At 39.9% G+C, this 9,879-nt stretch overlaps 1 protein-coding gene across 3 annotated transcripts; it reads left to right on the top strand.

The window, feature by feature from the left end:
• Position 1: 1 nt before the first annotated feature.
• Positions 2-9,442, top strand: LOC133479996 (protein C1orf43 homolog). Of its 3 annotated transcripts, none has more exons than XM_061777607.1 (8): positions 2-320; positions 1,808-1,909; positions 1,987-2,083; positions 4,434-4,487; positions 5,435-5,601; positions 5,773-5,831; positions 5,915-6,109; positions 8,055-9,442. In XM_061777607.1, exons 1-8 carry the CDS (start codon positions 258-260, stop codon positions 8,104-8,106), a joined length of 789 nt encoding a protein of 262 aa, XP_061633591.1. In that variant the 5' UTR covers positions 2-257; the 3' UTR covers positions 8,107-9,442. The 3 variants fall into 3 exon arrangements, with proteins under 3 accessions (XP_061633591.1, XP_061633590.1, XP_061633592.1); XM_061777606.1 differs by having other exon boundaries at positions 3-320; positions 5,915-6,133; XM_061777608.1 differs by having other exon boundaries at positions 4-320; positions 5,915-9,442.
• The last annotated feature ends 437 nt before the right edge of the window (positions 9,443-9,879 follow it).

Genomic DNA, 9,879 nt, shown 5'->3' with positions numbered 1-9,879 from the left:
CGGAAGTCAACAAGCCGGACTTGACTGTGTCGGCGACATGTTAACTTTTCAAAACACCAACATTCTTCCCAGCCCTTAACTTTTTTTAAAAGCGCATTTTAGCGCGTCGTTGTACTGCGCGGTAGCTTAGCGCTTCGTGCTTTGAAAAACGGCTCGTTGGCAGTCGCGTATGCACCTTACAGTTACAACTGTGCTCCCGTTTGTTTGTTTGTTTGTTTGTGTGTTGTTTGTTTCGTCGTTTCGGGTGAAAGTGTACAATGGGAAGGGATTCTCCTCTGTCGAGCGTCAATGTCGTGCTCGTCATGGCCTTTGGGAGTCTGGTAAGTCAGGCTCATTTTCAAACTTGATTTATTCAGTCTGCACGCCGAGCGAATTTCACTTTTCCTATGATGCACCACACAATCAATTCTATTGTTTTCTACATTTCCAGGACAAACAATACAAAACTCTTATTGTTGTAACTGTAAATGCTGCATTCATCGGACTACAGCCACGATTGGGCCTGATTCTATTGCTATGATATGCTTTTGTGTACTGGCTGTGCCATGACTTTCCAAACATAAGAAAGGTTTAAAGAAATTCATATAATATGCTCACATGACTACCGTGGTTTTGAAATCACATTTCAATGTGTGTCCTCCACTGCTGAAGAACACATTTTAACACCGCCGGAGTTATGCTTGTCATATGTTTCTTGAGATTATTTATGTTTTGTTTCTTTTCCTGATACACCGTGGCCTTCAAGTGCCCAAAGAGGGCGGGGGGGGGGTTGAATTAATTATTGTTAATTTCTTACCAACAATGTTCATGGGACAATGTAACCCACTAAATGTTTCATTGAATATTTCCACAATGCAAATTTAGTTTAAATTTCTGGATTTTTTTGTTATTTTTTTTCTAAATGAAAAAATAAAAAAACATGTTAGTAAATTAAGTTTACGTAGGGGTTGGGCCAAAGTTATAGAAAACAAAGTATGGACAGTAGTGATGTGCACAGGTTCCATATTGTTACTAAACTTGTCATAACGTCACAATGCAATACAATGCTACACAATTGATTACAGTATTTCCAAAAATTTTCCCCACAGAAAACCTGACAATATATATTATATTTTTTATGTTTGTCTGAGATTATCATCAGTCAGTTAATGAAATATAAAACAAATATGCTCCGATCATTAAAACTTTTTTTTTTTCATTTTTGTATTTTTACAAAGGCTGCCAGAAAGGGGCAGGCATTGATGAGCAAAAGTCATGATGCAATTTTTTCCCCCCAATGATTATTTGATTATTATGGGGTTTACAGGCGTCGTCTTTTTGGGTTTTTCAGGAAACGATGCACCCTCACGGCTTGTCCCGGATGAGCGGAACAGCCTACAGCCACACAACCAACCGTTTTGCCAAAAATCTGCAAAAATCATAAAAGTTATGAACAGAATCGGTGACAAAGGGCAGCCTTGGCGGAGTCCGACTTACTGCCGGGGCCGTTCCTCCCAATCACGCCCTTCCAGGTCTCACTGTCATTGCCCACGTGAGCATTGAAGTCCCCCAGCAGAACGATGGAGTCCCCAGTGGCAATGATGCTCAAATTCAGACGTTTAATTGGGATATATGCGACGGAATACAATGAATTAAGATTGTGATTGGCTTGCGGCCACTCCAGAGTGTACCCCGCCTTTCGCCCAAAGTCAGCTTTGAAAGCCTCCAGCTCACCCTCATGAGAACACACAATATAGACAACGGAAGGATGGATGAATAATTTAGCCTTCCATGGATGGATTCAAATGTCTGTTTTTTTTTCTTTCAGGTCTTTGTCTTGCTGTTCATCTTCGTGAAAAGACAAATTATGCGACTAGCCATGAAATCTCGACGGGGACCCCACGTTCCCATTGGTCACAATGCTCCTAAGGTAACATGACCTTTAAAAGTAGTACTACGTGCCGGCTTGGAACCGCTGCTGTATTGTGTATTATGTTTCTGTTGAAGGAGCTTAGGCAAGAAATCGATGCCAAACTGTGCCTAGTCCAGAAAATCCACTTTGAGCCACGTCTGATGACTTCAGAGGATGAGCGGCTAAAATCTGGTTAGTTCATTACACGGATGGATTTAAACCGAACGGTTCAAGTGGCGGGCGGCACGGTAACCGACTGGTTAGCACATCTGCCTCACAGTTCTGAGGACCCAGGTTCAAATCGGACCTCGCCTGTGTGGAGTTTGCATGTTCTGCCTGTGGCTGCGTGGGTTTTCTCCGGGTACTCCGGTTTCCTCCCACATCCCCAAAACATGCATGGTAGGTTAATTGAAGACTCTAAATTGCCTGTAGGTGTGAATGTGAGTGTGAATGGTTGTCTGTTTATATGTCCTACGATTGTCTGGCGACCAGTTCAGGGTGTACCCCGCCTCTCGCACAAAGATAGCTGGGATAGGCTCCAGCACGCCTGCAACCTTAGTGAGGATAAGCGGTACAGAAAATGGATGGATGGTTCAAGTGGCACAACTTCCAATTTCTCATGTGACACAGTTTGGATACGCGTTTGGCAGCATAAATAGAAGAAAGAACACATGAAATCAGATGTCCTCAGGTCGGAATCAGGCATCTTCCAAATGTGAATACAAATAAACCAAAAATATCTGATGTAAATCGAGACTGCAGACAACGCATAGACCACAGGTGTCAAACTCAAGGCCTGGGAGCCACATTCGGCCCACCACATCATTTTATGTGGCCTGGGAAAGCAAATCATTTTCGTCAACTTCCTTGATTCTTTCGAAGATCTGTACCATAATTTCACATCGTCATATGTAATAAATAATGTTGAGATATTGCAAGCAGTGTTTTTGTTACCAAACCCCATTTTATAGTATCTCCAAGAATAGTTCAACAAACTATTATCCTTGACTTCTGATTTCAAAACTAGTTATCCATCAGTTTTGTTGTGTATATTCGGGGTGTAACGATTCATTTTGGCAGCAGTTCAATTCATATCACGATTCGTCGTTGCCAATTTGATTCAAGGACGACATTGGTTCATCTGGGACGGTACGATCCGAAACAATTCAGTGTTTGGAAATCCATTCAGTAACTTTTTAGCCCAAAATTCAACCAGTGTGACAGTGAAATCAATACCTGGATACTAGACGGTGCAGGTGAGACGTCCTAAATTCCTTTTGTTTCTTGTAAAGGTATCAGGTAAAATTAAGTATGGTAAACATAACCAACCATTATGGCAAATAATAACAATATCAAATGCATTCAGACTTTATTTGAATCAAGTGCAACTAACATCGCTTCAGGTTGGATTAAAAATAGGTTTTCCTGCTACTTCGGATATTGTTATTCACCATAGAAATAATACAAATCTTATTGTAATTGAACACAAGCACGTAATGCTCAACTATTCTAATTATATTTATTACTACCCACTCACTAGTCACAATGTGTGACGTTGTGGTTACGTAGCTCTGAGAAAATCGTGATGTCCAAGTTACCATCTGTCATGAGTGAAACACTCTACAGCAGTGGTTCTCAAAGTGTGGTACGTGGGCTCACCGTAGTGGCATGCAAGAATCTCTCAATTAAAGGTTCAAACTGTGCATCATGTTACAGTGTCTTAAACATTTTAAGAACTTTTTTAAAATACAGTTGTATGTAACGTTTTTATAAATGTTTTAAAGATATTTCTTTAGGTACAATGTTTATTGAACTTTTCTGTGCAATAGATTTTAATTGAGTCATCTAAGTTGTTTTTTATTTTCACATATTTAAGTACAGTGGTAATGTTCAAACTGCATAATTTTACAGTGGCTTACAATAATAAATGATATACTGTAGATTCGTTCGGAAGGCTAACTAGCCAAGGACGGATCGATCCAATTGTATTGTGGGACTATAAATCGATACATTGATATCATGAGTGAATCGTTACACCCCTAGTGTATATGTAATACTATGATGAGGCGATGAAACATCTACGTAGTTTCACAGTCTTAACGGTCCTCTGAGGAGAAACCGTACCGACAATGTTGCCCGTGACAAAAGTGAGTTGCACACCCCTGGCATAGACAATTAAATATGGTCTGTATATACATTAGAGGTAATAATTGTCAACTGTGACCAGTGGAGTATTGTGGAGGTTACCTCCATTTAAATCAACGGAGGTAAGAGGAAGGCCAGGCTAACTAAGTGCTGTGTAACCTTTAATATGTGTATTTATGCACGGTGTCATTGTTTACTTACGTGTTGTCTTTGCCTGACGTTGATTCTCGGGGAATTATCGAAATAGTGTACATCGGACGTCTGCACATGTGAATTGTTTCATTGTCTTCCGTGAATGTAAACACAGCCATGTTGGGAATGTCTCACTTGAAATATACATGAAAGTAGACAGTAAAATGATCGGATACAGGCATTAAATTGTGTGCGTGTGTTGTAGGTGGCTGTGACTACCAGTACAGGATGAGAGCGCTGGACGCCATCCGAGACACAGGTCAGCTTGATGATTGTATCGTTACACGAAATACACTAGTTCTATGCATATATTAGGGGAAGATGTTTATTACGGGGAAACCTTTTTTGTACAAATGCATTTTAAGTTAAGGATGGGCATTTGACCCCATTTCCTTCATCGACCAAGGAGACATTTTGAAATATTATTTTTAACCTGGGGGGAATCTCACTGAATGTTCTGAACTTCTGTTTCTGTGACTGGGAGGATGTCACTCAGCTTCCCATGGCTGAATGTTGTTATGTTCACTTCTTTAGACAGCAAACTAGTGCACTCTGTTTTGCCTCAATTGCTTCAAGATGAAATTATATCAACAATTTCACAAAATAAGTCATTCATCAACTGATTGTTGCAGTATCCCCCTTTTTAAAATAATAATATATTGACATTAGCGGTATATTTATTAAAATATATAATATTTTATAATTTTGTACATTCCTAATTTTTTTTTAGTAAGAAACAACCCAAAAAAGGTTTGTGGTTCAAAATGTTTGCTTGTGATGCTGCACCGTTAAACGTCAGCTTGACAGTCAGTTTGTGTTGTGGAAATGCTGCCCACCGCAACGGTAATGTCAGTCATAAGCCCCCTTTCACACTGACTGGTTCGCTGTCTGTGTGTGTAAGGGGGGGTTGAAGTCGAGCTGGGAACTTGCTGTTGTGTGAACTTTAGCACCCGAGACTCCCTGCTCACACGCCTTTGCGTTGCACCTGTCGTGCTTATTTCACGCATCTAATTATTTGCATGCGACAAGCCGCAACGGCTGTGTGAACAAAGGCCCTTCTTCAGCCGGTCCTAATAAAAGGGACAGATGAGCAAGTAAGTGCCAGGCATCTATTTGGGTTTGGATTAATTGTGGGATGACACCTATGAGAGCGCACACCGCTATTCAAAGTTGTTTTCATGGATGAGCAAACTTTATTGTGTGCAGATTTCCCTTTTTGTGAACTGGGCGGATCCTGCAGCGCCGTGACGGGAAAACGATTCCGAAGTTGGCTTCTGCAGCTAAAGAATTCCCACTGCCTCTTCCGGGACGGCCAGAAGGGTCTGATTGACACGGTGCTGGACGGCTACAACAAAGCACGCCACGGGGACAAGGTCAGCCTTTTTGTCTCTCTCCTAAAGTGTCTGAAGGGGGCCGACAGGTAATACATTTGAACATCTCAATCTACTTTTAAAAAAACCTTTTTTGTACTCATGCCAGCTTGTTGTTCATTTATTCAACATGCTATTATTGGTTTTAATACACCCCATTAACAATGTCTTCAGGCTTTTGGTGAAGCAGAACTGTGTAAATACCAGGAGGCTCTAACTGAACTGGCCTCTGTGTGAGTAAACACTGCCGCTAATCCCAGCGTGGAATTTTAATTATGAGCCCAGAGTGATCTCTTTCTCCCTCTTGTGGTTTCAGCGTCAAGAGCCAGAGCAGAAGCAGTAGTAATAGCAGCACGGCGAGCCAGCACCACCAGACCGCCGCTAAAGACTTGACCGCCACCGTCGAGCCCGTTGGCGCCTCCCCATCGTCGCGGGCCCACCTCACGTCGGCGGCGCAGCAACGCATCAAGCGGACCAGGAATCTGCTGGAGCTCAAGAACTTTAAAGACAAGTACAACACACTGGACAGTACATTGTGAGATGAGAGGAGGGAGGGGAAGGGAAGGTTTTATTGGTTACATCATTCAGTGTATCCATCTATCCATTTTGTATAGTAAAGGTTCTCAAGCTTTTTGGGTCTAGCGACCCCTTACAGGGTGGAGTCCTAAGGCCAATTAAACGTACAATTGAAACCAGATGTTTACATACACCATGTAAAAAAAAAAGACGCGTATACTTTTTTTTCCCCTCACTGTCTGAAATGAAATCAGACTAAACTTTCCCGGTTTTAGGTCGATTAGGATGAGCAAAATTCTATTTGCTAAATGTCAGAATAATGGGAGATTTCTTTAGACAGTTTTTCCTTACTTTCTTCGAAGTCAGACGTTTACATACAGTAAGATTTAAACCCTTTGGGAAAACCTTAATGATGATGATGATGATGATGATGTAATGTCTTCGGAAGATGGATTGTGTGTCCCTGAGATGAACATGCTTTGTTCCCAAATGTACATATTGACCCAAGAACAAAAGAAAAAGACCTTGTGAAGATGCTGGCTGAAGCTGGTAAAAGTGTCTCATTATCCACAGTGAAGCAACCAATGGACTGCCAGGAAGAAGCCATTACTCCAAAAGAAACAATAAAAGATAGATTACAGTTTGCAAATGCACACAGGGACAAAATTCCTTCATTTTTGGAGACATGTCCTGTGGTCTGACCAAACTGTTTGGCCATAATGAGCATTGTTACATTTGGAGGAAAAAGAGAGACGCTTTGAAATATGGAGGTGGCAGCATCGTGTTGTGGGGTTGTTTTGCTTCAGGAAGGACTGGTGCACTTCACTAAATAGATGGTGTCATTAGAAAGAACATTATGTGGAAATACTGAAGCAACAGCTCAAGAAATGAGCTAGGAAGTTCAAGCTTGGATGCAATCAAACTGCCAAGCTGGTTAAAAAGTGGCTTAAGGATAACAAAGTCAATGTTTTGGAGTGGCCATCGCAAAGCTCTGAAAATGCATGTGCGAGCAAGACGGCCTACAACATGGGTCAGTTACACCAGTTCTGTCAGGAGGAATGGGCCAAAATTCCTGCCAACTATTGTGAGAAGCTTGGAGAAGGATATCCAAAACGTTTGAGCCAAGTCATAGTTGAAAGGAAATGGTACAAAATACTAATGAAATCTACAGTATGTAAACTTCTGACTTTGAAGAAAGTAATGGAAAAAACTCTTCTCTCATTTTTCTGGCATTTAGCAAAACCAAATAATCTTAGCAATCCTAACTGAGTCTAATTTCAGTGAGGATCAAAAAAGTGTTTTCACATAGTGTATGTAAACGTGTGAGTGCAGCAGTAAATTGCCTAAAAAGCTGCCGATTTTTCAAGAAAAAAGTCATGTTATGATAACAAATTAATATTTTTTAGAGACAAAAAGTTGTAATGTGAGAATAAAATATTATTATTATAATATTCTTTCAAAAAAAGTTGTAATCTTTACAAGAACAAAGACATATTTCATTGGGATATAAAGTAATAATCTTACAAGAATAAAGTAGTTTTTCCCGATATGAAGTCGTAATATTATGTTATTAAACTCAAGATTTAGCAAGGGAAGAAAGTCATTATAACAAGGCCTTTTTATAATATCGCGTCTTCTATTCTGGAGAAGACTCTGTTATTCTCTCTAAAAAAAAACGACGATATTTTCTTCTATAAAATTAGAACTTTATTCCTGTACTAAGTCACCTTTTGTTTTATAAAAAAAGAAAACTGACTTTATTTATGAGGGGGTGTAAGATTGATGTGATGATAAATCACAATCATATCAGCGCTTTGAATTGGCCCAAAGCTAAGGTGGGGGGAGTAATTGGTTTAGTTTGTTTTATTTGACGCGCATATTTAGATATGCACTTTTTAAAAATGATACGACATACTAATTTATTGGAAAATATTTTGCAGATCCCCAAGCTATGGCTCACTGAACCCTAGGGGTCCCCGGACCCCAGTTTGAGAACCACTGTTCTAAAGGACTTGTCCGCATTATTGTCGCGGGTGAGCCGGAGCCTAACCCATCTGACTTTGAGCAAGACGCGGGGTTCACCCTGGACTGGTTGTCGCATGGCACATATATACTGTAGAAAAAAAAATTTTGCATCTTCAATGAACCTAACGTGCATGTTTTTGCAATGTGGGAAGAGGCCGGAGTACCCGGAAGGAACCCAGACAAGCTAACCAATACTCCGCCGTGCTGCCCGCACCCAGCGCAGTCACATTTATGCATGGTGCTCACTGTCCTTTTAACATATCATATTATTATGAAAGAGTATTAGGCCCACCCTGAAAAAAAGAATACACTATGAGATTAAAGTTGTACTCTCATGAGAATAGTCTTTATTGTTGAGGTCGTTGTAATTTAGTATAAAAGTATAAAGTTGTCTATTTTCTAGATAGAAATGTGTAATTTTACAAGGATAACGTCGTATATAGTGTGAATTGTCAAGGAAAAAAAACTTTATTTTGCAATAGAAAGTTGTACGTATATTTTTTTATGAAAGCAATAAAGTCATTTTTACGAGGGCAAGTGAAGGAATGATATAAAAGGAGCAGTTTGTTGCCTGGCTAAGGATCTGGCTAAAGTAATACTTAATTCTAGGTTGAAAAATAATGAAACACTCATTTGGGCTTTTTTGGTGTTTGCAGCTTTTTTCTCTCTCTCTCTCTCTTATTATGACTTTAATCTTGAAATTACACAACTTTTTTTCTGGAAAATATATGACTATCTTGAAAGTACACAACAACAAAATATACACCTTTATTCTCGCAAGTTTAAATCTTTAATGTTGTAGAGTTTTTTTTTCTTTTCGGTGTGCCTCTAATACTCTTCCCTATACAGTATTTTACCTCACACTTGCAGCTTTTGCCTTCTTATTGCAGGGATCAGGTCTGCATTATGTATTAATGGCATTGACTTGACCAAAATAAGAGCCATGACGCTACACGGGCCAGATAGGACAATCAGTATTTATTGCACAAAAGCCTCTGTAAAGTTTCATGATAGCATGGTAGCTACAAGTGTTACTTTACATTTAGTGAAACGCTCGTATTTATGTTTACTTTTCTGCATTTTTAAGCCTTAAATGATGATTTACAGAAGCCATACATTGAGTTTGATGATATGCTCATTACATGAATTCTTTCAGTGCAATTATATTTGATTCCAGTGCATTAATTAATTCTGAATGTAACATGATTTTCAGACAACTGTGACTGGGTTTCATCCCAAAAATCTACTGTAATATCTAAATGATAAAAAAATAATAATTTGCTTAATAAAACTGTGACTTCAATGTGTTAGCACAGTAGAATTTTTTTCATCGCTACTTGCTTGTAGTGTGTAGAAAGTCCAGCAGAGGGCGCGCTCTTCCTGATAAAACATTTCAAATGAGACAAGGTGTGCCAGGAAGGTTTCAGGACTAATGTCACAAAAAATATATTTCAAGTACAAACTACAACTTTCCCCTTTGAAGTAATCCCCCTTGGAGTCCAAAACACTTTCCCAGACATGTCATGTTATGTCGTGTACTCCTTGTAATATTCAAGGTGACCCTTGAAGACCTCCTTGAGCTTGGAAAAGAGGAAAGAATATCACACTGAGCCGAGTCAGGTGAGAAAGGGAGGTTGCTGGAGCCAGCATGGCGACCTTCTCGGCCAGGAACTGTCAGATGCTCAGAGCAGGCGCGTTGTCACAGTGAAGCAGCTCCAAGTTGTCCTTCTGTCGCAACTC

Source organism: Phyllopteryx taeniolatus, chromosome 6, assembly GCF_024500385.1.
Source record: "Phyllopteryx taeniolatus isolate TA_2022b chromosome 6, UOR_Ptae_1.2, whole genome shotgun sequence".
In the NCBI taxonomy this organism is placed as follows: Eukaryota; Metazoa; Chordata; class Actinopteri; order Syngnathiformes; family Syngnathidae; genus Phyllopteryx; species Phyllopteryx taeniolatus.
The sequence above is the reverse complement of the archived record's forward strand: the minus strand, read 5'-3'. Positions and strand labels throughout refer to the sequence as shown.

Excerpts from the sequence above, each read along its gene's own strand:
- LOC133479996 (XM_061777606.1), top strand. The coding sequence starts at position 258 with ATGGGAAGGGATTCTCCTCTGTCGAGCGTCAATGTCGTGCTCGTCATG. Across the intron at positions 2,084-4,433 it reads GGATGAGCGGCTAAAATCTG|GTGGCTGTGACTACCAGTAC; the intron begins GTTAGTTCATTA and ends CGTGTGTTGTAG. Across the intron at positions 5,602-5,772 it reads AAGCACGCCACGGGGACAAG|GCTTTTGGTGAAGCAGAACT; the intron begins GTCAGCCTTTTT and ends CAATGTCTTCAG.